Source organism: Lampetra planeri, chromosome 11 (assembly GCF_965212315.1).
Source record: "Lampetra planeri chromosome 11, kcLamPlan1.2.h2, whole genome shotgun sequence".
NCBI lineage: Eukaryota > Metazoa > Chordata > Hyperoartia > Petromyzontiformes > Petromyzontidae > Lampetra > Lampetra planeri.
In genome coordinates, this window is record NC_136117.1 from 10,422,689 (window position 1) to 10,450,648 (window position 27,960).

At 45.8% G+C, this 27,960-nt stretch overlaps 1 protein-coding gene across 3 annotated transcripts in view; it reads left to right on the forward strand.

Moving 5' to 3' along the window:
• GNAI1 (G protein subunit alpha i1) overlaps positions 1-27,960 on the forward strand; it is a 122,679-nt gene that overhangs the window by 3,341 nt on the left and 91,378 nt on the right. For 2 of the 3 annotated variants that reach the window (XM_078598809.1, XM_078598810.1), the window contains exon 2: positions 328-601. In XM_078598809.1, coding sequence (XP_078454935.1) covers positions 484-601 — 118 coding nt within the window. In that variant the 5' untranslated portion in view covers positions 328-483. Of the gene's footprint in view, positions 1-318; positions 602-27,960 lie in introns of all 3 variants that reach the window. The other variant, XM_078598808.1, reaches the window with a different exon arrangement.

The window sequence follows — 27,960 nt, forward strand, 5'->3', positions numbered from 1 at the left end:
GTCTCTCTGTGTGAGTACTCTCTCTGTGTGAGTACTCTCTGTGTGTGTATACTCTCTCTGTGTGAGTACTATACTGAGCTAGTGCACACTCAAGTGGTCGTCATCTCTTCGGAATCATCAGAATTTTTATTCTGAACTGGAGGAATCCGATGAGCTATGAAGCAATTTTCTTATTCTTTACATATGTGCGTGTCACAACCCTCTTTGTGCGCACTATCCCAACCCCTTTACGGTGAACAACCTTGTTCCGCGAAAGCCTTACGACTCTCTCCTCCTGTCCCCCCCGTCTCTCTCCACTTTCCACTTGCCTGCGAGCAGCAGCAACAGCAGCAGCAGCAGCTAAAGAGTTCCACACGGAGCGATTGAAGAAGGGTACGAGTCCAGCGAACGCTTGCCGAGGAGATCGAAGCGAGCCTGGAGTCTGTGCGCTCCGTGTGGACGCGCAAGGGAGGCAGCCAGTCGTCCCGGCACACCCTCGCAGCCATGGGCTGTACAATGAGCAACGAGGACAAGGCAGCGGTGGAGAGGTCGAAGATGATCGATCGTAATCTTCGGGAGGACGGGGAGAAGGCGGCGAAGGAGGTCAAACTCCTCCTGCTCGGTGAGGCTCCGTGATTGCGACGGTTTTCTGACCCAACGCGCGGGGTTCAGGCTCGATACGACGACGACGGCGGTGTAAGGGAGATGATGAGTAGGAGGAGGAGGATGGTGATGAATTATCATCATGGAGATTGAGCCACTTGCCGCCTGCCAACTCGTTTGTGAACTGTGAGCACAAATAAGGCGCGCGCGTGTGTGTGTGTTTTTGTTACGTGTGTTTACAGGTTTACATAAATGTTGGTGGGTTATGCATAACGTAAAGTGGCGTGCGCAAGATAGTTCTGTTCTAACGTCCGTCAATATGACACGAAGTTAATGATTTACCGAGGTCGCCGACTTTACAAGCTACGTCGTCGACTGATTTTTTTTAAATATGTACGCTACTAAGTTTAAAAACGAAACAATGGTAACTTTTGTTCCCGTTATGATTGTTAAGGTATTAACTGTTTCGCTTTGCAAGTTGCCTTTGGGACACTGAATTGCATTTGCCAAAGGGGATAGCCGTTTTTACACAAGACCATTCTATGAGCTTGCAACTACTTCAGCAACAAAAGCGTGTGTGGTTATCATAGCCCCTGACCATCGCTTTCTTGCCAGAACGACACTGGCGCCAACGCATACACAATGTGTCCTTTATTACCATCGACCTACCCAATACAATGGAGAGAATGCTGTTACCAATAATCATAACCGTTTGACATTTGTTTAGCAGGACCGCTGATGGGACCCAGAAGGTCATAAAGGTCTCAAGCGAACCAAGGTTTAGGCGTGCTTAAACAAATGCGGTTGGTTAACTGACTTCTTTGGGGCCTATAAATACACGTGATTTTAGTAATGTTTTATCTAGGTGGAGAATTCAAGCAGATGTATTTTATTGGATAGAATGCACCTCTTTTTCTCACTTCCAACACATCTGTTGAGACATTAGGTGGTGCACATGGGCGTGTTTACTCCAGAAACGGCGAGGCTGCTGAATAAAATGACACATTTTGGCGGATGTTCAAGTAGGGAAGCCAATTGATCGACGTATTATTGCCTGCGAAGCTAGCAGTTGTTCTCGTGCTGTAATGAATAACATGTGGCACGCGTTGCAAATTGTGCGCAAGAGTGTAGGCTAAAAGTCATAGGCAGCCGCAGAGAAAGACGATGCTTGCTTGCGTGTGCAATGCAGTCGTCGTCGGATGGATGCGTGCAAAGGATGTGATGAGCTGTCCATCTACCCTGAGAGATATTGACGGCGTTTTTATTTGATAAAACAAAAACAATGTACGGGTTATTAGCGGGTGACTGTGACCCCGCACATATGACCATCGTTCATCATCGTCCATCGTCATTCCTGCCCACGTGCCCAAGCTTAATGTGCCCCATGTTTGTTACATTTATGTGCGTTGACACGAGTGGGGGCGTGCGTGCGAATTCAACGTGCATGGGCCCGGCAAAAGGCAGGGGGGTGGGGGGCGATTCTTTGAGAATCCTGGGGGATTCACCACCGCTGTTATACAACCGAAAAGCACCGTACAGCTCCATGCGACACTCAAGAGGAGGGGGGGGGGGGAGAACTGTGAAAAAAATCACTGCCATCAATTTTCTTCATACCTCGCACAAGCTAAGCAGGGGTTGAGCCTCGGCAGTGCTTGGATGGACGGCCACGATACACCAGCGGGGAGCTGCAGGGCTACACGGCGAGCAGTAGAGAGCGGTGCAGCAAAATAGCGGATGTTGTTTTGTACTTCTATGCTTCTGGACAGTGGTCGTCTTCACCACCCCGCACTGACCAGCCTGGCGAAGTAACGACCAAACAACCCACCTGACCCTCGGGGCCATTGGGAGGCCCTCATCCAGCAATGAATGTAACATTCAGCCTTGGTCCTAGCTTAACCATGACATGAACCTAGTCTGGCAGTTTGAGCAGTGAATTATGCCAGCTCAGATTCCTTGAGCAAGCGGTAAGAATCTGGGATGCCCTGGGCTATACAGCAATGGAAATGTTCTGGGCTGGGTGAATGTTTACGACGCAATGACATCTGCCACCCTCGTGCTATCAGAAATAATTATTTTCCCGAGTGCCCTGTGTGCCTGACAATCCCGGTTATTGAAAGCCAGGACCGTTTGGAATTCTGAGGATGTGCAATCTCCACCCGACAAATGTTCCCATTGCTGCCATAACGATTTGGCTGCTGGAAGCTTGCACCTGGCTCCATAAGCCACTTAGTTGGTGGCCAGGGCCCATTGGGTTGAATGGCAAAAAGGGCACCGAGTTAGTGGAATATTTTTATTAAGTACAATGCGCATACATGGACCGTGCTGCACACTTCCAAGGAGTACTTTAAAGTAAAATAATGCGTTGAGTACTTTGCAAAATGCCATTGCTGTTAGTCTGAGGATGATTGTGTTCAATGGCAAATTCCACCAAGGTATTGGAAACTTCGTATTGATTTCAATATGCATACATATGCTCTGTTATCACGATAAATTTGTTGTGTTAATTATGGTGTGTTAAGTGTCGTGGGTTTTTAAGATGCCCGTGGTATTAGTTTAAGGATTGTTGCTGTTGTACTGGCCCAAAGTACTGTTTAGTAGTGATTATATTAGGGCAAATACCTATACTTATCTAGCTTGATGCTATCAAAGTCTGCTGCAGTTAAAATGGAAGGAACCACTGGTGGTTGTGTAAATATTAATGTGATGTTTTTAACATTGTGAGTAAGTTTACGTTATCAAAAACAGGTTTACAATCAAACTTACAAACAGCGGTGGCAATGTGTCAACACTGGTGTGCATTACGTTAGCACTGAGTCACACAGTCTCCCGGGGTGGTGTCAGAGGGCCCGATAAGACTTCAAGATATAGCTTTGGCAGGTTGCACATGAGCACACACCTCGGTCACTTCTGTCACTGCAAGGGGCCCTTACGGCGAGGGCAGTGACTGAGCGTGCTCAAATGAGAAACGAAGTGTCGTCGTTGTTGCTAGGTTGAAAACGGTTACCCTCTAGGACCCGATTAGTGTAGCCAATATGCTTGCAGTGACGGCTCAACATCATTTGCAGGCCGTTTCAAAGTGGAAATAGGCCTCAAGTGGCCGTGGGCAACTGGAAAGAAGTCGTTGTCCGTAGGTTTCTCACCCTTGCTGTAAGCACGGGTGAGAGACGTGTCTACATCACAGGCCCTGGTCGCCAAGCCGTAAGTATGAATATTTGTTGAACTTCTTTCGCACGCTTACGTAGCCAACCGCGCTAATCGGAGGTGCGGGGGGAGGACAACAATCTAAACACAAAAAGCAGTTCTAAAGAAATGACAAGTCCTTGACGAGAAGGTGAAAGAGGATAAAGTTGATTTGACCGTGAATATGGCCCCTATTTTGGCTTAATGTGTTGAAGTGCTTCACTTCCCAAAACATTTAAAAAATGTGTTTACTCATATTTCACAAATGGATTTTTTTTTCTCGCGAAAATGTATCTAGCACTTTTAAAACTTCCTTGTGGAACTCGAGCCCTCATATGCTGGGCTACATTCTTGACCACTTTAAAATGTTTACATTCTGCGTTGTAGCAGTGTCCTGCAGCTCACGTCCTGATATTCGTTAATAACAGTGGCTCGCATCGTGCTGCAATAATGCCCAACTCATGCCGCTACCAATTGAACTAGAGATGCCTTGACAGTTGCAAATATGGACGCATTCCTCGTGACTCTATAAGGCTTGATATCGTTGCAAAGGATACTCGGTAAATAAGGAACATCGGACTGAATGAGTTTACCCAAGAGAAAATGTGTCGGTGCATCGCACATGATTAAAACCGACGTGTGATGAGTGCATATGCTGGATACAAGTCCAGCAGACACACAAGTAAAACATTTTGCCAGCAGACGGATACATATATTTACACATGCACAAAGAACCCAGTTACACATTTGTACAAGGTGTGAATCACTGAATGGAACTATGGTACAGTAAATGTAAACGTCCTTACACATTCAGATAATGTAGCTTACAACGTAGAGCGTTGAATCCCAGCCGGCCCGGCAGTTATGCATGTCACTGCTATGTTCGTTAATGAGTACTGGTATATAGCAGCTACTCAGCAATAAAGACCACTGTTTCCAGAGAGAATAATCTTGTAGTACATTTACGATTGCCATGCGCATGTTGAATACAGTATGTTTGTAGGGGGCAGCAGTTGCGAATTATGCATCCATGTACGATGTCTATTTAATAGGCAAATAGCAATGCAACGTTTCATTGATTAAAATCAATTCTCACATTGACGCTACATGAATAGGTTCATTCGTGAGAAATATTTATTTTAATGATTTATAGCAAAGGATACAGCAAAAGAGTTTGCTAAGGTTAAATTTAGGATAGTGTAAGAAACTATTTTGGCATGATGTTTGATGCACTGTGCTCTAGATCCGGAGACCCGAGTTTGATTCCCGGCCACGGTCAACATCAGTGGCGAGCGGCATCTGAACCGGTCCTGAGCCCCCCCCCCCCCCCATTTCACCAACTGGCACCGGCCAGTGTGGTGAAGTATGGTCGAAGCATTCCTATTGCCAACACAGCATGGCAGAGGCCTTCATCCAACCATGGAAACGGGCTGACTATTGATATTTTACAAATGAGACGTTACAACAAAACGAAAAAACATCGCGTTTGTTTTTATTGGGTCGAATCGCTCCCCTAAATCAGTTCGGTGAAGCGTGGATGCAGGGGCGGGGTCGTCATTCGGGGCCAGCGGGGCCAGGCCCTGCCAGTGAAATATTAATAAATTGCAAAAACCCTAACAACAACTACCACGACTCGTTATAAAGATCATAAACTGCAAGCACATCCCATCCAGGCTGCCCCTTCTCTCCCCCTCCCCACCCTTCCCCGCCCCCCCCCCGAAGCTTCCAAGCCACACCAATAATATGTTTACCCACCGGCTGGAACTGACTGGATGTGTGTACTGTATTTGTATATGAATGGAGCAAAAAAATAAAATAACATGAAGAATTTAACAAGTGCCACCGAAGCAAGTGGCAGCAACATTAGTGCTGTATTGTACCTTAAAACATAGTTAGCGAAGGTCAAACAACAAATAGATGATCATGATAAACAGTGTGCCGTTCACAGAACACTTAAGTGTCTGATACAAAATGTTCAGAATGTCTTCGAGAACATTTGGGAAGGGGAAAAAGAATAAAAGTCCCAGTTCTGTCTTGTGGAAAAAAAAAATTCCTGTCAAAAGTAGACCAGCTTGTTCTGGAGATTCATTGCCAAGTGTTGCCAGATTTTAGCATGATAATTTAGTTAGTGCTTTTGACATCAGTTATGCCAGCAAAACAATCATCACAATTATCATTCACAGCCCGATATTAATCCACTGCTGGATGAAGTGCATTCCATGCTGTCTTAATCACGTGGGGCTTGCTCTATGGCCATACTTGATCACTCACTGCTCAGTGCGTGTTAGCGAATGAGGGGGCATGCTAGACCAGTCCAGATAGCCCTCGCCTCTGACGTTAGCCGTGGCAGGGAATCAAACTCAGCTGCTGCGTTTGTTGTGCAGTGCGCTCATTCCGCTGTGCTGGCTCTCCACCCCAAATCTAACGAGGGAAATGTTTTTTTTAAATCCTTTATATTAAGTTCACTTGCTTGCTTGCTTGCGCGCTTACGACCGTGCAAATCTTTCGGTCGTTTTTTAACCCACTTCCCGTGATCCAATCGAGCTGACATTTTGCACACAGACTCGTTGTGCGTGACAATTTATTTTCGTGAAAACATTTTTCCAAAATTTTACACTTTTTAGGAAAAAAAAATTATTATGTTTAATTACCAATTGCTTAATGGTGACAGGCAATCATCTGACCCATAGGTGGCAGCCATCTCAAGCCAGAGGACGAGAGGACTCTAGCCGCCACGCATATAAAGGATTTATAGTGAAAAACTTTGTTTTTACGGGTTAATTTTTTTAAAAGTACAATTCTCAGAGTTGTTTTCGCCGCCCCGCTTCATGACGTGTAGATGTGCTGTATTTGTGCAGCTCAAAGTTAAGTCTAGACATGTAATGAATCAATAATATTTCGGTGTGATTCTCACAATCCCTATTTTCTCCTTTTTGTGTTGCCTCATTCATTTGTAAGGCTTTTGTTCACTCCACTAACCCAAATAGTAGCATTTGCATACAATTTACATGCATCTTAAGTAATCACCTCTTGCACGCACGATTCGATGCGTGTATCAAGAGTGTGAGTATCGACTGGAATCGGTCCATCGTTACTTGCTTATCAAGTCCCCACCGCGGGCATAGAGCCACCCCATGCACACAATTGGATCGTTGTAACGGTCAGAATAAGGAAACTTTGTCCCATAGTGGCAGCATTTAAAGAACTGTTGCAATTCATGCCACAGTTGTGTAATGCAGAGCTGTTGAGCTGGCCTTTGGCAGGCTCAGCAGCCCTTTGCTGCCCAACAAATGCAGACCAATTCCTCAAATACTGACCGGTCCTGTTAACACATGCTGCTGATGTTCAGGCATATTGCGACTGACTTGCATTGGAGCTGTGGTGGAAGTGTTGCATGTGCCATGCTATGAACCGGGCCGCCCCAGTTCAATTCCCTGCCACGGCTAACATCAGTGGCGAGTGATATCCGAATCTGTTGCGGGCACCCCTTCACCAACCCGCCGCATACTATCCAGCGTGGTGCATTCTGGTCAAAACATCCTCCCCATGACTAACGTGCCGTGCTGAGGCCTTCATCCACCAGTGGATAGACATCGAATATAAATGATGTCATTAACATTTTAATGGCCATCTTCTTGGTTCTTTCGGTAAAGTCACGTAGAAGGAAAGTAATAAAATAATAAAAATAAAACATAATAAAATAATTCTCACGACGTTTCGGCCACAACGCAAGCAGCCGTCTTCACCTGAGCACGGCTGCTTGCGTTGTGGCCGAAACGTCGTGATAATTATTTTATTATGTTTTATTTTTATTATTTTATTACTTCCCTTCTACGTGACTTTACCGAAAGAACCAAGAAGATGAATCCCTGCAGTCACGAAAGCTTTAAATCGAAATTTTAATGGCCAGTTAGAGATATAGAATTAAGTAATAGAACCCATTAAAAAAATCGGTTAAGAAATCACTTTCCAATGATAATATAATTTAGGTCTGGGTTATAGTGGGGCTTGTGAACCACCGTGCGACCGCTCCACCACTGTTCATCGCAAAAACTGGGACCTGATTATCACGTCGAGTGCAGACTTTCACATCCAGCGGCGTTGAATTTGAAGCCAAGTGCAGCATATTTAGACATCGAATAATACATGTAGGATTATCGTTTGATTAATCGATTAATATTGAATCTTTAGCAAGCATCACATCGCACGTGGCAGAATCTGTGCGTTCGGATTCATGTACCTTGCATGCAATGCACTCGCAAGCCACCTTCCATTCACTCGAGGCCCCCTACAATCACCACAATTTTGTGGTGAAGAATCGGACCGCGATCCTAAATCTTGATGGTTCATTAAATGCCGCTGGGGGGGTGGGGGGGAGCGGGGGCAACGTTCGACACCTATCGTTCAATTATGTGACCTGAAAAGCATTGTACTATCTGAAAGCTGAGGGCATTTTCTTCACTGTGTTTGAGGCAAGAGAGGTTACACCGTGAATTGGTCTGTGACAGAAGATTAATACACCGTAGGATAACACCCACGTGCTTCGTTGTATGAAGTAAAGGTTAATGCTGCAATTGCACTTCGCAGTTATCCGACACATTTCTCAAGACTCGAGGGGCTTTTTGTGATGTACGTGGTCGTGTCGATTAAGCTTTAGACCACATTTTTGGAGGCTTAACCGGTTTTTTGTATGCTGTCAGCAATAAAACCTTGGATATTTATGCGCGCGCGTTATTTTACTGTTGTGAAAATAATATTTAAAGTAGAAGTTCACATTTTTAGGCGACATACAATAAAATAAGCAGCCTCGAGAGCCGAACATCGTCCTCGTGTGAGTTATGGTACACCGAGTGAGAGTATTTTGGTGTGATCGCAGTGGATTATTGGTAAGAGGTCTGGTGCCTATAGCTGTCTGCTTGAGAGAAACATGCCACGCGGTAATGGGTTCCAGATTTGTTTCTGAATGTTTTGGGGTGTTTTGCCTTCTGCTGGTGTTGTGAACAAATGAAAAATCACCGAAAATACATGCCAATGTTTGCATATCAAAGCCAAAAATAATAAAAAAAACTATTTCATATTTTCCCTTTATTTTTCTTTCAACGTTAGTCTATTGCCATGTTTGGGTAATGTACAGCGTTGCATTATCCAACTCGCTAGCGACTGATGTCTAGGCAAATATGTAAAAAGGTCTGATATGTGAACATCGATTGAAAATTATATTTGCACCGTGCATAGCTACTGCACTGGATGTTGGTGGTTCATTGCTCAGGGTGTATTTGTGACATTTCAATTCATTCAAACTCGATTGGGAAAAGTGTCGCAGCAGTGCCCACATAATTCTCATGCTTGGTAGACTGTCAGCCCATCGGTGGGATAAACAAAATCAATCACTGGCTCGTTCACGCACCGTAATGTTTTGATCATATTACATGTGACATATCATTGCGGCGCGAGTCAGAGGCTTTGATTGAAATAATGCATTCCGAAGCATGATTCGCCTGCTGCGATATTCACATGGCTAGAGGGCTGCCAACATCGTCACTAGCCATGGTCAATCTGCTGCTGAATGAAGGCCTCCTCTCAATGACAGTATATGTGTGAACACAAATTACTGCTTATGAAGCCAAAGATGAAAGGGATGGGTGTTATGGCAGGCACAGCTAAAGCCAAAGCAAGGCATTACGTTATGTCAGTGAGGAATTACTGCAGATTAGGTTATTACGTAAACGGAAAGAGCACACTTAGTCTATGCAGCTGTGTTTACGCAGGCTACTACTAGCCATGCGCTTTGCAAGACATCAGATTTCGGACGCAAGTACATTCGAGATACCATCGTGTTTGATGGGAATATTCATTACACGCACTACACTTTTTACGCGGCACACTAAGCCAATTCAATTTGGATTGCGGTTAAGTGCAGGTAGATTTAACCCTTTAACCCTATCGTATTCTCTCGCGCTGCGAGCGAATACAAAGGCGGTGTTTATACTCTCAAAGTTTGTTATGGCATGAGAAGGCCGCCACAAACCAGCACTTATAAGAGGTTAAAAAAACGCCGTGGTCAAAAGCTCCGCGGTTCAGTGAGATTTTACAACTAATTGCGGCGCTCTTGAAGAGATGATGGCTGATGGTCAATACTAATGCAGGGAGTGTCAGCAAGGAATTGAACGTGTCTGAAAGCCCGTCCACAAAGGAGACGGAGCGATAATATCAGCTCGTGTGCAAGTGCTAGAAAGATTATTACAAAGTAGGAACGTGATAAATGGCGACGGCTTGGGGAGGCCTTCATCCAGCAGTGGATAAACAACAGCTGATGACGACGATGACTCGAGGTGTAATGATTTACCCCTCCCCAGTCATCCGATGATTTGCTGCGATCCATGATCACTATGAAATTCAAGAATCGATCAAATAAAAACTACATTGTGATCAACGTAGCAACCTCTAGTGGCTGCTGGGGCCATGTGAACTTATTACATACAACATATTTAAAAAAAAACACGAGATTTTTACGCAACAATTGCATTATTGCACGCTAAAATAATTGATATTGCAGAAATGTTAAAAATCTATGCATTTTCACACCTCTGAAGTTGCCTACTGTGGAGAACAAGGCATGCCGTGTGCATAGTGGTGAATTATTTGACCACTGTCTCCCACGAGGAGGTACGCTATTTGCACTTGCATCGATTCCCTATTTTTTATGAGAAGAGAAGAAACTACGCGGAGCGAGTGGTGATCCTTTGTACTCTCTCATTCATTGACGTTGCTATCCAACTCAAGTCCTGCTTTGTTGGCACACAGTGGTGACGTGGGGGTCACTGACAACAAATAGCATTGATCTGGCAACACATTGAACTGGGTACCAAACACACTCACGTTGTACGGTACTTGCCTATGTATGTTGAACTTCTTTCGCACCGTACGTAGTACGTATGCAAGACCCAGACAATAAGCCATTCCTGAAGCGAAGGGAAATAAGGGCACTTGATATGTGACCGTGTATGTTGAGGAAAAAAAATCACAGCTCTTTGCGATTTTGTGTGTCCTTGCAATGTGTGTGTATGTGTGTGGGAGGGGTGGCATGATGATAAGTGTACTGCACTACGAGCCCGGCGACTCGAGTTCAATTCCTGCTCACGGCCAACATCAGCGACTCTTATTTTAACTGGTCCTGGGCATCTCCTAGGTCGACTCAGCTTCAAATGAGTACCTGATGCGGTGTGTAAACGCCGCCACTAGGGAGACAAAGGAGGCTGGGTGTGGAGCTGGCCACCCACCCCCTCGTGTGCCGTGCCGGCCTTCATAGGTGCTCGCTAACATCCTTACCCCAGCAGTCTGCTAAGGCTATACGGGAGATCTTTGTCTTCGTGCAACAACTTAGGGGGGATGTTTTGGCAATTGGCATCAGATTGTTGTATGGTAACAAATTACACTTTTTAAATGATAAATTATAGGCCAGAGACACATTATTTGCAATGGTTATCGGTGGCCTGTTAGGTATGCAGAAATTGCACAAATATGCATCTACATATAAGGGTGGGTGTAACTACGCAATTATGTGAACTCGTAAGCTCATGAGAAGTACATCAAACCGCATGTGTAGGAATATATTATTTTGAATCCACGAGTGTAGTATGTAATGGGTTCTCATGGCCCTTAAATATAACCACAGTGGTAAGGTAAAACAAAAACAAAAACGATTATGGAACCGGGACCACGAACCGCGACAGTGCATCACAAGGTAACTAACTAATCGCGACATCCCTCGTGTGATCACGTTGCGTGCACGCTCGCTTACTTCAGTGATTCACCGCACACATAGTGAGCCTAGGAACGAATAATAATCGACAAATCACTGCGGTTTTTTTTCTTCTTGGTTCTTTCGGTAAAGTCACGTAGAAGGGAAATAATAAAATAATAAAAATAAAACATAATAAAATCATTCTCAAGACGTTTCGGCCACAACGCAAGCAGCCGTCCTCGGGTGAAAAACAGGTCTGTCGGGAAGACTGCGTTGTTACGACCCAACTAAAAAAAACTCGACGGGCAAATCACATTGCAGTTTTTTTCATCGGTAAAATCCGTTCCAAATTACAAGCACCCCACGCCACGAGTGAAGTGCTCAGGTTGGGCAGTAGCTCTCTCTTTGGTCGTTTGTCAGCCACCGATCCCCGCCATCGACAGGAAATTGTGCGATTGGCAAAAAAAGTGGGGCCCACGGTTAAAAGTGCACTTTGAGGAATTGTGGTTTAGTCACTGGAGCCCAAATATTGGTGAAATTTCACTCCAGCAAAAGCATTGCAGCAGATTCCCTCGGTTGTTTGCGAAAACCTCCCTGAAATCAGAGCCCGGCCTCTGTTTCCAACCCTCTTAATTGCTGGCTGCTGTGCCAATGTGCCATTAATAATGCAGGCTCCACAGAAAAAGAATACCTGTCATTCATGCATCGCTTTTAAAAGGAATGCATATTTAATCGATGCCAGTGAAATCTGATCTACACCTATCCCGCACCGGTCTCGCCATTATTTAGGGGGGGGGAGGGGTCTAATTGCAGCGTTTTGATTGAGTGCAGCGTACGGAAATCAACACCCTTAAGGAACCGTAAGGTGTTCGATCTTTGTCTCCGGCTCGTGCGATGATTTCTCCTCTCTTGTTAATGAGGTGCGAGATGGTTTAATAAAGTTGTCCGCGAGCAAAGACTGTGAGGAGTTAGGTTTTTATTTGTTTTATTTTTTATCTACTTGGCACCCACAGCGAAATCTGAAGTTTTTATTTTTATTTTGGGAGCAGCTCGTGTTGCGTGTCATACTTTATTTGGATAAATAAGATAAACGTGGGGAACGTTCGTAATTTTTTTTGTGGTTCAACTCGATGCTTGTAACCGTGAGCTCAAAAATTAATCTTAATCGATGCACGATCGGGGTAGATTAACGTGTAATATTATTTATAGCCATTAGTCAATCCACTACCGGATAAAGGCCTCGCTCACTGTGTCGGTTCTTGGGCGTTGTTTGACGATGCTTCTCCACGCTAATCTGTGTGCATTGGTGAAAGGGGGGTGGGTGAAACTTTCGGTTCATACATTACTCGCCACTGATGTTAACCATGGCTGGGATTCGAACCAGGGTCACCAAAGCTCATAGCGAAGTGCGCTAACCTCCCCGCTCCACCCCACACAGCCTGCGAGTGCCCTCTCACACGAGATGGCATTGCGTGCTTGGCGACAGATGATGTAGAGTGGACTCAGCTGCTGTGCGTTTCTGCATTAAGTCTTGCGGCTGTTAACTTTGCAAGAGAAATATGCGCTTGTTGGTACGCGACTTGCAGCGACGATAATGTACTCAAATCTGTGAAGTCACTGCTGTTGTTCCGAGCGCATTGCAAAGTCTCTATGTCACAAGAAGTATGTGTTTTTCTACTGTGCGTGGGGTGGTTTTGTGCGTGTGCGTCTGAACTTTCCCTATTATTTCAACACAGCGTTTTAAAAATTGCAAAACATGCGAACATTAAAAAAAAGTTTACAGTAACCGGAGAATTGGTTACACATTCCCAAAACATGACCCCGTAATTGGTTTCTAGGTCATCAGTCAGCTGCGTTCTCCAAGATACACTTTTAATTCCAGGCTTCCCCTCCCATTAAAATAATAAACTCGTGCAGCTAAATCGTCACGCATGCACACACACACGAGCACGCACGCAACACAGCAAAGATCTCCAGTGCACCCCTTGCAGGGTAGCGTGCTGTTAGCAAGCAACGAGCAGTACCACTGCAACTGTGCAGCTCCGTGAAGAATCTGCCGGCGATCGGAGCCGAAATGCCTGAAGTCGTTAGCCGAAACAACGCGCGGTCCGACCCGGCGACAGCATCGGAGAGCCACGGCAGCGAGCGATGCTGAGTGTGCACGTGGCGAATCGAAGGCACTTTTGTTTTTCATGTTGACATTAAAAAGCTCTGAGCTTTCAACATCACATTTGCACGTCAAAGCACAACCACCTCCGCCTCGGCGATGTGGTGGTGTTATGCGCGACGGGAACATCGATGTTATTTTTCCCGCTGCACCATGCGCCGATGTTAGTTTGGAGGGCTCTTGGGGGGGGGGGGGCGGTTATAGTGAACTGGAAATGCCCCAGCCCCATCGGCCGTATTCCCACAGCAACGGATAAGCCCTGAAATTCCTAATCTGCCGCGGCGGAGTTCGCATTCGTAGGTCCTTGCACTTCGGCACGAACATCTTTTGGTGGGGACTGCCGCTCTGCGTAGGCAGAGGGCACGCCATTGATTTGTCGCAGAGGTCGATTTTTCTTGAGAGAGAGTTTTTTTTTTTCAAATATTGAATTGCCCTTCCCACCCAAACATCACCCGGAGTCTCGCTAGCAGCCCATCCCTCGCGCACGGTCATCACCCTATCCTCTCTCGGAATGATTCGTGGGACAGCTGTAAGTAAGACATATTTGTTGTCATGCTGCGGTCGCTCGCAACCGTGTAGGTGGCTAATAAGAAAGGCGGTTTCGGGTTCGCGCCTTTAATTTGGCGCTTTGCATGCGAAGGCTGTGCCTGCCTTGGGTAGCCGACGTATGCGCGCTAAGTGCCGGCTAAAATGTTTCATCTGAGCCGGAATGGCGTCTCAATGAAACGGAACGGTCAAGGGCAGCCTGTGATATTTGCCTCGTCTATTGGCCTTCATGTTTCATTCCACCGTTTGTTCAGAGATGCCCGCATTGTCTTCTTCTCTTAAACGATCGGTCAAACCTTCCGGGGCTTCCTCTTAATGGTGCGGTGGCATTTTAGAATACGTTTTAATAGTTGGGGTTCAGCAGAGGAGACGTACAACAGGAGGGAATTATTTAATTGTGTAAAAAAAAAACATTTAAGAGGCTTTGTCATCGTTGTTGTCAATTGCTTTGTCTGTTCGGGACAAAGCAGCTCTGATTATTTCCAAGAAATGAATCGCGTCTTGTGCTTCCTGAATCAAAATTTATTTTCATGTATTATTACATTATGGGCCAGATTTACAGCTTGAAGAAAGGGCCAATATATATGTCCTTGGCGTTTTGCCCAATTGTAATAAAGACATCTTGTTTTTCAGCCAAAAAGTTGATGGAAAGGGGCTATTGGTCAGTAATGTGAATCAGGCCATTAATGTATAATATTTGTCGGCCCCTACGCACGGAATTTTTGGCCATTTGAACAAACCAGGTTAAAATCAAGCAACTTGCTGCTTTGTTGCTGACTGTTCCATGGCTTAGCTTTGGGATGCCTCATTAGGCTGCTATGTGTTGCTTGCAAACGTAAAGTGGCTGAGCAAGCATGTTTTACGAAGCCTTGCAAATGGACAAGACCGTACTTGCTTGCGTACTCTCTATTGGTGGAGATTCCTGAATTGTTTAGCGTTCGGTTAATGGAACGATGACACATGCTATGCGTCTCACGTTGTTATATTTAGCGTGACGTTTGAGAAAAGTAAGCTGGCTTTGGCAAGGACGCATTGCAAGAAGGGATGGTGGCCCAATGGTCACGACTGGTGATGATGGAATGGCAGACAAAGGAGAGATGAACAATGCCCTTGGTGGACGACTACCATAGAGATGGCGCGATGAGATCATCTCACGCTTCGCAATGGGATGGATTGTGGCATTGGCCACGACGCCATCATTTATCGGCGGCTAGAGTACGGCCGATGACGATCACAGCGTATTGCAGTTTGTGAGAATGTTTATCCGTCAAAAAAACATTCCGATATTAATGAACCGTACGGAGTGGAATGTCAGCGCAGTGGTTAGTGGCATCGCGCTATGAATGTGAGCCGTTTTCGATCTTGGCCCGAGCTAATGTCACCGGCGAGTGATATTGGGAACGGTTCTGAGCACTCATTTACCAACGCACGCTGACTGGCAAGGGTGGTGAAAAATGGCCAAACAATCCCCATGACCGGCACGGCATGGAAAACCCTTCATCTAGCTTCGCATTGACAAAAGCATGCACGTTATTATCTTGCGCTCATGCCTATTGTCATTACACCTATCTAATTCTGTGTTGAAAACACAATGTAGAGATTAATATTAAATCTGGCAATGCTGCCAGGATTGATTAGCCAGCACTTGTTGCGCATGCGAGCCCCTTCAGCTCGTCGTGTAATTATAAATAATAATCCATAAATGTTTTCATGTCGCAATAATATTTTTATTTTTTTATATAGCGTCATTATTGCCCACAACATGAAGTGCAGTTGAAATGGCTGCAAGCGAAAGAGCATTTGGCATGACTTGCCGCGTGTTACAGTTTAACTAAATGCTCGAGAAGAATACATAGGGACGCCCGTCTACCACATGCCTCCCAAAGCTTGCATTAATTCCAACTTGGCAAGCAACGGGAAAACATTTATCTCCCTTACAGTGTGCAGTCAGCACTTTTTTACTTGGCATGCGAATTTCACTGTCAGTCTGCCCTCAACCTCCCAGCCTTCGCTTGCGCAGGCCATTGTACGAAGATCGTCTTTGGAGCACGTTGAGTGTTCATCTCGGTCGCGTTTATTTCTGCTCTCGAATATACATCGCAGGACCGAACGGCAAGGTTTACCCTAGAAGCAAAGACGCCTTCAAATATCGGCGCTTCATTTTTGTCGCGTGTTACGTTGCACAGGAGTTGGTGATGGTGATGATAATGAGGACGGTGCTTTGGTTTTATTTAGGGAAAAGCCTTCGAGTGTAATGGCAGCAAGTGCTTCAGTTTATTTTCTGCCAGTGTAATAATTGTGGCTTAACTCAACTGCACATGCACTCATGACCCGAAAGGGATAAGTGGTCACTTTCACATGCTGCAAGCGCTGGCTAATCATCATGCCATGTTTGTGTTCAGTGTTACGTTGTGCGACGCTCACAACAACGAGCGGAGCGCCGGGTGGATAAAGCACAGCGAGTTGGTTCAGTAGGGGGCACAGGTGGTGCATCAGCCAGTCATCTCGGTCATCTTGGTCAGTCGACCCGTGGCACCTGGGTCTGCCCCGTGACCTCCTGCCAGCGGGCGTTCGACACTTCACGTGGCCTCAAGGTGCACTTGGCCTGGCACAAGCGTCGTGGTGATGTCACGGCCACTTAGTGGCGAATGGCGGTTGTTGTTGTTGTTGTTCAACTGTTGGGTGATGAAGGCTTCACGGCTTCCACACCCCGACGTCTTCCCTGTTAGTTTCGTCCTCATTGTCGTTATTTGCGCGACGGGCTCTTCGTAGTGACATTAATTTGCTACAACGCCCATTGAGTGCCTTTTACAGATGGCTCGTATGGCAAAAGCGAGGGGTCCTTGCTTGCTATTTCTTCAGATTTCTTTTGTGCCTGCAGTTAAAGAAGATATATGGTTTTTTTTGTTCATGGCTGCGTCATGATGTCCTTGATGTACATATTCGTGTGTCATAAATGTCGAAGAAATTAACGGAGGTGGTTGCGTAGGTTTACATCGTGTTAACTAGATTCTTATCGCCATGATACATTTGTCGAATTGTGCGTGTAAGAATACGTGGTTTTCAGTTCGTATATATGGTGTATGTGATCGATTCGCATCAACCTTCCAAACACGTTGTGCACGACGATAACATATATTTATTTATTCTTGAATCGAAGTTTGACCCCCAGGTCGTGATAATTATTCGAGTTGATGGAGAGTGGCTCATCACATTCCCATGATGTATTTCATGATCACGTAATAATAATTACACTTTACCGCTCATTGCCAATGCTGTTCCAGTAATGGGTTTTATTTTTCTTGCCATATTTTAACACTTTGGTCAGGGTGGGTTCGTGAAGGGGAAAAGCCCCAGGTTCAGTTATAACTCGCCGCTGATGTTAGCACTTGCGAGGAATCGAACTCAGGGTGACCAGCTTCATTTCACAGTGAACGAACGACCACACCACCACTCCTCCTCCAAACATTTGCAATTTGCAATAAAAAAAATTACTTGACCTCCATGCCCTCAGCAATGTTGCTCAGTGGTGCGTTTGTGGTGGTGGTGGTGGTGTAAAGTGTGGGTACTCCTCGCCTCATTAAAACCATCTGGCCCCATCCCCTCCCTCCGCCATCAATAGGGTGGCTTCCCCATGTGGATTGGCGTGGGCGCTCTGTTTACAGGGGTGACCTTTTAACTCAGAAAATAAAAAAAGAGACCTGGTGTTATTGATTGTTATTGCGACTCGTAAAACAATAATTCCAACTTTCTTTTACGCGGAACTCATCAGAAGTAGTTGACATGCTGCGTGGCCACGTGCTCTCTGACGCGGCGTTGCAGTGTTGTTTAATGAGTTCCTTTACAAACAAGCGTAGCAGATTTTAACCAGCAGTAATCGCCAAACTGTGCGCTTATTACATCTTTCTGAAGCGTCGTGGTATCAAATTAGTTCACGAACACGTAATTGATTTTTAGATTCTGTTATTTTTGTAATGCGACTGACTGCATCTCATAATTGCGTAGAAAATCTATTACGCGTGAGCGCTGTACGCGCCACGTGTCTTGGGTTTCCTCCGAGCAAAGTAAATCCAATGAATGTGTTGATTTATCGTCAGTTTTTGTTCATTTTCCCGAGGCACCAGCCCTTGAGATTATTTAGATTATTTTGTTGCTATAAACGTCCGAATGATGGGCCACTTTGTTGAGCTATCATTTGTGGCCAGGTCGCTTCTGAAAATAAGTTAATATCTCACTGGGCTTTGCCTGGTAGAATGGGGATGGTTTCGTTTCCTTTGAATGTGTTTGGATGACTTGTTTACCTTTCTCGCACTTTGCACTACTATCGTGTTTTTGGTTCTGTTTGTTGTTGTAACGTTCTTACCCCCCCCCCCCCAACTGGACATTTGTGAAAAAAGAACTTTATAGTTCATCGAATTCCTCCAGTATAAATACATATTCCGATTCTGATCTGATTCTGCTCAGTGTTTGGTAATCGTTGGGCTTGGGAAGGGGAAGAGAGAGGATATCTCATTAACGGATGGCAACCCTTCCCATCTTCCTGGAAGAGTTGTGGATTCTGCCACCTGGCAAAATGTCAATTTGTCTGCAACTTGGCCGCTCGTTATTGAGGCTCCCTTCAACGTTCTCCCCGTGTTTATCCATCCTGGAGGTGGGGGGGGGCATATTCGGCCATGTCCATGTCTATTACAGCACGGGCATTCATCTTTCACTTTTAACAAGGTGAGAGAGCCCACCGCAGCTAAAGGTCACTTTCGCCAGGTGGACACAGGACCCATGGCATTGGTAGATATCGGTCACATACTCTTAGTTCTTTCGGTAAAGTCACGTAGGTAAAAAATGAAATTGAAATTAATAAAAATGAAACAATAAAAATCACGACGTTTCGGAGGCAACACAAGTCTCCGTCATCAGGTGGGACCGTCACAGCCAGATTAGCTGCATCAAGATATCGGTCACGTTTATTTGTTCTTTAACAACAATAACAACAAAACCACGCGCACACACATTTAGGCCGAATGCTTCATGCAAGTACGCATCTGCCGTAACGCTTCAAGTGATCAATATGTATTTCGCTACCTTGCTAGGTACAAACAGATGTATCGCTACGTTCACTTCACTTACGTAGTTCTTTGGTTCGGTGTGCTTGCACATGATGTGGTGTGCCTGGGGTTGAGGGCGGGGGGCATTTCCTGCAGTCACCTGGTAATGCTGAAGGAGAGGGGATAAGTGAGCTACGTTTTTTTTCCAAATCCTGCCTAGCTGGCTCAAGAACCATAAACTAACTCCCCAGTGATTTGATTAACCGTCAAATTTCACATTATAGCATTTTAGAATAAATTATTATTCCATTCCGTCTTATTTGTACTGTCTCAATCACTCTCTTTGCCAATATATATATTAAATTAGCACTTCATTTACATGTCGATTTCTAAATCGTCAACGGTGATTCTAACGTGGTGTAAATGTGTGAGAGTACGAATTTCTGATGATGGATTGGTGCATCGTTTGTTTACACATCTGTTGTGAGGGATTGCTTTTTAAATTCCTGTGGTGTCGGTGGCCAGGTGTTAACTCCCTCGCCTGGTACACAGGAGGTTGTGGGTTCGATCCCGACCTTGACGTCTGCTGTATATTTAAAGTTTGCATGTCTCTCTTCACGTGGTCGCGTGGATTTTTCTCCGGTTCCTCCAGTATTTCCCTCCACATTTAGGATGAACATCACACGTTTAGAGTATTTGGCTGCTATAAATTTCCACGTGATAAGCCACTTCGTTGAGCTATCATTTGTGTTAGCCACGTTGCTTCTGTAAAGAGCCGTATAAATCAGTGGGCCTTACCTGGTAAAATAAAAAATAGTAGTTTATAGTTTAAGAATTTAGCGTGACAGTATCGGCGCCTGATTTTAACTTAATTTCCTTATTGCGTTTTTGCAACTAAGCCAAATGAGTTTTCAATTGGCTACAAACTTCTATCCAAATATATTTTTTTGACAATGAAATAGAATTAAGACAAATGGCATGAGATTACAATGTTAACACACCTTGGTCATTAACAATAGTCAATGACCAAGGAAAAAAATTAGAACTTCCAGTTTGCCAATGGCTAGCCCACAAAGTAATTTATAAATATTTGTCAAATGATTGTTTTCAAAGTGAAATGTTGGCAGTGGAGAGGATTGGGATGGTTTCCGTCATTTTTAACGTGTAATGTGTATCTTTTTCGCTTTACGATTCTTATTTTGATGCAACTTTTTTCAAGAAGCAGGCCTGTGACGGCCGTAAATTTATTAATATTGACAGCTTTTATCAACACCAACGGGTGCTTTGAATCGCGGTTCACAGCAACCCTCTGTGTGTCTAATTTTCAAGCGTTGTGTTTACGGTGCTCTGTGTATGCGCGCGTCCCGAACATTTCACAGACAATATGCCATATCACCGAGTTACGCTGCCTCATCGACTTAACGTCAAGAGCGTCGTCTCGGTAACGATTTCAAGCATCCGTAGGGATTTTCTTTCGCTCCCTGTTAGGGGTTTTCCAGCAGAAAAATGGCAAAGAAACGAAAGTTGGTTGCGACTCCTTTCAAACTGACACAGCATTACTCGGAGACAAAGCCAGGCAATAATTGGCTGTACGCCATGGTGCTAGGGACTACATTTCACACACACACATCCCAGGACTGTTAGTCCGGCGTGCCCTCTTCCTCTTCTCCATTTCAGCCCTGAAAGAGCTGCGGACTGAAAAGTGCGCGTGCAGTTGCATTCGGCGACGATCTCTGGACGACCGAAGCTTTTGGCATTTGACGATAACGGTTTTAGAATGCACATGTCCTCGCATTGTAGGTATCACGGTGTTGGATGTCGAACAAATTGTAATGTAAATTAACTATCCGCTGTGCCTAAATGTAGTGGGGTTTCTTGAGAATTGCGCCTGTTAAGTGTCGACATTTTTCGATTTACGTTACGACTCCAGCTACTAGAGGCCACTACATTCACCACTGTAAAAAAAAAGTTGATTCTTCGATGAAATCGCGATACTAGGGGGGTGACTCGTTAGACTCTTAAAATAAAACATTGGTGTGCACTTGTGTGTGCGTGCGCACGTATACAACGTCCTGAATATGTCCCCAAAATGCACACGTATCGTTATACTCTCTTAGACTTGCTCTGCACACTTGTACACATTCTCTTTTGCTTCTCGTATTGCATAACGCAGCGGACACTGCACATCAGCGGTTACACATCGTGTGAGCTCCTCGTTAGATTGTCGAGATAAATACAACAACTTGAAAGTGTGCTCTATGTGAACAAAAAAAACCTTTATATCCATCCACTTAAATGTTGCCCAGAATATCGAAGTCGCTAACTTCGTGACCGTGAAAATCAGATCCGTTTCTAAATGATCCCAACAGCGCAATATTTTGGCCGTAAAACTTGCGAGTGCATATTTTGTTTGTGCCCTTTTTTTTGTGGGTGGCGAGCTGACCAACGCACTTTGATTCTTCGCGTATTCCCGTTGTAACTGCTGCGGTCTGGAACACTTCTCGCTGGCAGGAGCGGGCGAGCACAGTACAGCGTGTACCGTACCCACCTCCAACAGAGAGGGCTCAGTCACCGGGATGGATGGACATTTGTGGGTGCGTTGTTGTGTGTGAACGGTTTTCAAGAGTCCACCGAGGTTTGTCATTTCACGGGGAGCGGTGACGCAGCTGGGTCAGTGCGCACTGCCCTATGAACCCGTCAACCGGAGTTCGATTCCCGCTCGTGGCTAACACCGGTGACGATTATCTGAACCGGTCCTGGGCTCTCTCCGAGATCTAATCAGCCTCTAATGAGTAGCTGGTTCCAGTGTGTATACATTGCCACTAGGGAGACAAAGGCCGTCTGGCGTGGGGCTGGTCACCCACCCCCTCGTGTGCAGTGCTGGACTTCATGGGTGCTCGCTAACAGCACTTGCCCCTACAGTCTGTTAAGGCTATACTGGGGATCTTTGTTGCCCTCGCTACTTTCTTAAATGAATAATTTTAAATCCCATTCGCTATAGTTTCCTTCCGCTGCCAGCCACCACCCTAAGGGCTACTCAACCTTCTTGTGGTCACATTTGCATATGCGCGTGCGCTCGTGTGTCTGTGTGTGACCTCAAATGAGTACCTGGTGCGGTGTGTAAACATCGCCACTGGGGAGACAAAGGCGGTCGGGCGTGGTGCTGGCCACCCACCCCCTCGTCTACCGTCCCGGCCTTCATAGGTGCTCGCTAACAGCACTTGCCCCCTTCAGTCTGTTAAGGCTATATGGGGGATCTTTGTCTTTGTGTGTGAGTGAAGCTTACTTAATCTTGAAAGGTTTTTAAGAGTCATCCGAGGTTCGTCAAACCGTTCACGAAATGACTCGTTTGCCCGTAACGCGTACAATAGCTTTTCAAATTTCCCCCTGAAGTGAAAAACGCCTCGCTCGCTATCCTCCGTTAATACCTCGGAACCCCCCTTGCTGCCTGCGCAGAGCCCAGAGGAGCCTTCGAGTGGAACGTCGCGGCACGAGAACGGCTTGCATCGGTGTCGGCGGCGCGGTGGCACCACCCACTAAAGTGTTGAGGCCGTTTGCCTCGCGTTTTCGCTGTGGTTCCAAAAGTATTTTTAAATCCTTTATTAAATCCTTTCTTTATATTAAGTTCACTTGCTTGCTTGCTTGCGCGCTTACGACCGTGCAAATCTTTCGGTCGTTTTTTAACCCACTTCCCGTGATCCAATCGAGCTGACATTTTGCACACAGACTCGTTGTGCGTGACAATTTATTTTCGTGAAATTTTTTTCCAAAATTTTACACTTTTTAGGAAAAATTTTTTTTCATATTTTATTTAAAATACCAATGTGATAAAAATGAAACTCTTACTCAAGAAAAACAGAAATGAATAATAAAATAAAACCGATGCCACGCATATAAAGTATTTATAGTGAAAAACTTTGTTTTTACGGGTTAATTTTTTACCCCCAGCACTTACGCGGGCCGTGATGGCCCTCGGTAACCAATTCGGATGCCGTTGCCTCCCGACGCGAGGAATTGCACGGCCCGCCTCCGCACAATCGGAGCTGCTCGAAACCGCAGCGGCCAAATGTGCGGCGTGGAGTTCGGCCGTGGTTGCAATTCACCGTGTGACCCCCAGTCGCCTTGACCCCAATCACACCGGTTCAACCTTCCACCCCGTGTCATTTTCACATTTTGCGGAACCTATGGGATGTACCGCGAATGAGCACGCCCCATGCTTCATTTCGCCCGGCCCTCCTCCTCCACTCTACCCACTTACCATCCCAAACACGTGCCTCCTTACATTTACTGTGGCGGTGTGTTTACAAGCAGAACTCTGTTCCGTCTCAACGTGTAAACACAAATATGTTCCAGCCCAAAGGCCTCTTTGGCTGTCCAGACCAACATTATCGCACAGCATTTGTTTATTTGTTTAGGCAAGCAAACTCTGGACCGTTTTAGACCTTCTGCGTCTCAGAGTCAGAGTTTGCGAGCTTGAAATGCCGTTGGATAATACTGGTCCGAAACACCAACAGAATTATGGACTCAAACGTGTGTTTTTTTAATTTCCCAATTTGAATGTGGAGACATTCGGGTGAATGTAATGGTTACGGCTTCGATTCCAATCGCCACCCCACCACCCTCCGGCCGTCACGGCCGAGCGCCAGCGAGCTCTGCCGCTTCTCGTTTGTGTTGTCCAGATTCCAGTCTGAACCGGTCCTGGGCCTCCCCTAGGTCGACTCAGCCTCAAATACTTGGTGCGGTGGGTAAACATCGCCGCTAGGGAGACAAAGGCGGCCGGGCGTGGTGTTGGCCACCCACCCTCTCGTGCGCCGTGCCGGCCTTCATAAGTGCTCATGAAAGCACTTGCCCCAAAAGTCTGTTACAGGCAGAACCTTCAGTATACAGGCTATACTGAAGGTTATGTTTGTTACAGGCTATACTGAAGGTTCTGTTTGTTTACCTTACAACACAAAGATAAAGATTTCCTCCTAGCTGTGTAGGCTGATGGGGCAAATGCGAATAGCGGACACCTTTTAATGCATGCACGGCGCGTGAAGCGGTTTTGTGGCAACAAGCACGTCTCCATGTTGTTTCCCCGGTTCGAATGTTTAGGGAATGTATAAGGCCGGTTCGACCTAGAGAAGGCCAAGGATTGGTTCAGATGGTCGCCAAATGATGTAAGCCATGGCCGGGAATCGAACCCAGAGGACCAAGTTTCTAGTGCCCTAAGCTAAACACGATGCCACCTCTCCAAAGACAAAGATCCCCCATATAGTCATACTAGACTGTTGGGGCAAGTGCTGTCAGCTAGCACCTTTGAAGGCTGGCACAGCACACGAGGGGGCGGGTGGCCAACACCACGCCCGGCCGCCTTTGTCTCCTTAGTGGCAATGTTTACGTGTCGCACCAGGTACTCATTTGAAGCTGAGTCGACCTAGGGGAGGCCCACGACGGGTTAAGATAATCGTCACTGGTGTTGGCCATGAGCAGGAATTGAACCCGGGTCGTCAGGTTCGCAGCGCAGCGCGCTAACCACTACACTGCAGCTCCCCGCCACTCCACACACATACACACAAACATGTACGTTGTGCCCACGTGTAAAATCATGTCGTGTGGCATTCTACAAGCATGGCCATGGGAAACGGCCTCATCGCTAGCATGCGTGGACATTTTAATGCAAGTTTTAATTTAAATATCTCAATGAGATTTAATAGAATTGGGTGAAAATGAAAAAATAATTTAGATTTGTTTTCATAAACAAATTTTCCCCCCAGCCTTCGCGTGTTTACACAGTTCTTAGCCTTATCGTCTGATTTATTTATGTTTAAACGTAATTGCATTTCCATACAGTAAAGCCATAATGAGAGGAAATCCTCCTCATCGCTTACTACAGTGGCGTTTGAGTAAAGCACTTGACTAATGTCATCTCGCACAGAGCGGTGCGAGTTATATGAAATGCTTTCAAATTCCATAATGGCATTATTGATGCGTTAAAGGATGGCAGTCAGGGGCATGGCAGTTGCAGGCCTTGCACGCTCATGCTGTTTTCGCAAAATCAATGCAAGTTGCGCTGCAAAGCTTTGTCTGAGATCGCATTAACTCCTAGCCATCTCTGTTGTTGATACTTTTGATTTTATTTTTTACCAGGTAAGGCCTTCTTGAGCTAGACAGCTCAAGAAGCAACCTGGCCACAAATGATAGCTCAACGAAGTGGCTTATCGCGTAGAAATTTATCGCAGCCAAATACTCTTAAACGCATGTTCCTAAATGTGTAGGAGAACCGGAGGACCCGGTGAAAAATCCGCGCGACAACACGGGGAGAGGATACAAACCCCAAATATATAGCAGGCGTCAGGGTCGGGATCGAACCCACGACCTCCTATATATCAGGCGAAGTAGTTTACATCTTGGCACCGTGGCGCCCATTGCTGCCACAATAGCGGTTGCAGACGCACTCCGAGACGGTGTGGTGCTTCTGTGTGACAGATAGACGGATGGGATTTCTGCACGCGGTCTGATCACCAGCTCAGGTGTCGTTCCTGTCTGTTGTTCTTGAATCCTCGTGTGTGTGGCTTTGGTCAGATTGGACAACAATTCTAGAGCAATTAAATAATAAACAAGGAGGGAAAAAGTAGTGCATATGTATGTATTCTGTCCTTGGAAGAGTGAACTAAAATATGCAGTGTTGCATTGGCAGTGATGGTGGACAAGCAGAAAATAATAACAAAAACTCAACGCATGCATCACTAACACCATGCTAACGAGGGTAATGAAGGACCACTTTCGCAGAGCCTTGCCTGTCGTATATTTGTATTGAAATGTCCTTCGTGTGTTCATTATAGGAAGGTATTATGAAAAAAAATAAACATTACACAATTTGTATTTTTTCTCAGCTTGAGCGCTGTGTTAATATTTTGATGCATCATGAGTGTGAACTTATTTAACCCAAAAATAAATAAAAGCCATTGGTATTTTGGGCATCTGGTGCCATGGGCAGTTTGCAAAAGAGCGAGACGTTAAGCTTATTTGTGTAACAGAAAACAGCATTCACATTGCGTAAATTTTTATTTCAATGAAGGGGATGGATCGGAGATGGGGAGCGACGAGAAGTTTCATATTTTCTCTGCCTCCGTGCCTCTGCCCAATGGTCGCTGAGTTTATCTTAACAATTCGAGCAGGAAATGTGTTTTGTCTTTTTGGTAATGTAAACGCACACAAAGCTTTTCGAAACGTGACTTTGAATCCAACATGTTTTTTAAACAACACTTTCATACGATGTCAAAAACAATTTTTGCCAACCGGGTTTCCTGCCAGGATACCTGTCTGCCTGGCTGATGCACAAATGCGCGTGTGCGGTAGTGACGGCTGCATACCCGTGCGTCAACCCACACGGTTTACCCCGTATTCTTGTACAGGGAAATTGAGTTATCAGGTCCATATGGCACACAGCCATTTCAATACGGGCAACAACATTTTTTTGTCTGTTTGTGTTTCTCCCTTGTGATGGGACTTTGTAGGACGAACTTTGCGATTTATAAGGGCACGGGTGACCAACAAGGTCTGAATTGGTCTGTAATAAGGCAGGGCACTGATAAAGGGGTTGACAGGTTTGGGTTTGTGTGATGACATCAGCCGCATCTCACGGCGTTGATCCGGGTTTGTACGCGCTGATATCATGCCTCTCCACACCCTCCATCCCGGGCCATGTAGTTCGCACATATGTGCGGGAATAAGCGATCATACTATCATATCATACTATTAGACGCAAGTTTTGCTGGTGGGCTAGAGGGAGGTAAGCAGAGGCAGGCTTTGCTCGTCATACCCAAAATCAAAGTGTGCTGCATACATTCAATAATTCCAAAGATAAACCTACGATGGCTCTCTAGTACCCTATGGATGGGTGCTAAAACTTGCGAAACCAAAGTAAAGTTGCATCCTTCTGATGTTCCTGCTATCGGCATCTTGTTACGTGACGAAGAATCCATTTGAATCCATTTGAATCCATTTGAATCCATTGCAGAGCAGTGCATCCCTTTGTGTTCGAGAACGATCCGTGGAGGCAGATACGACAGAGCTGAGTGACCTCTGGTTCACACAGTACGGGGAAGAGCTTCACCGCTTGCTCTGCCACTGAGAGATGCTGGTCGCGTGACAGTCAAAATCACGTTTCAACTCTCATATTTAGAATTTATCCAAATTGGGTTTCTTAGTTTTACGGTTTAATGCGTGTTTGCATGTAGAGTGCGCAAAATAATCCGAAAGGAATAGCAGTGTGTTCGATTACACGGTTGTGCTGTTACAGCTCCCCGGTGCGTACTCTGCTGATTGTACCGCGTGTTGTTGGGGAGCGATAGTGTAGTGAACCGGTCCTGGGCCTCCCCTAGGTCGACTCAGCCTCAAATGAGTACCTGGTGTGGTGTGTCAACATCGCCGCTGTGGTGACAAAGTGGACTGGGCGTGGTGCTGGCCACCCAGCCCCTCGTGTGCCGTGCCGAACTTCATCGGTGCTACTCGCCAACAGAACTTGCCCCAACAGTCAAAATGATGTTTTAATTCTCATAAGGCTATACGGAGGATCTTTGTCTTTTGTTGGGCACAGCGTCCCGACCTTTCGTTCATTTCCTGAAGAAGCTGGCGGCATGTGGGGCGAAACGTCGGGACGCTGCCGCGCTGAACGACGCTCGGCGCACCTCGAAAACACGCTGGGAGGGCTGCCC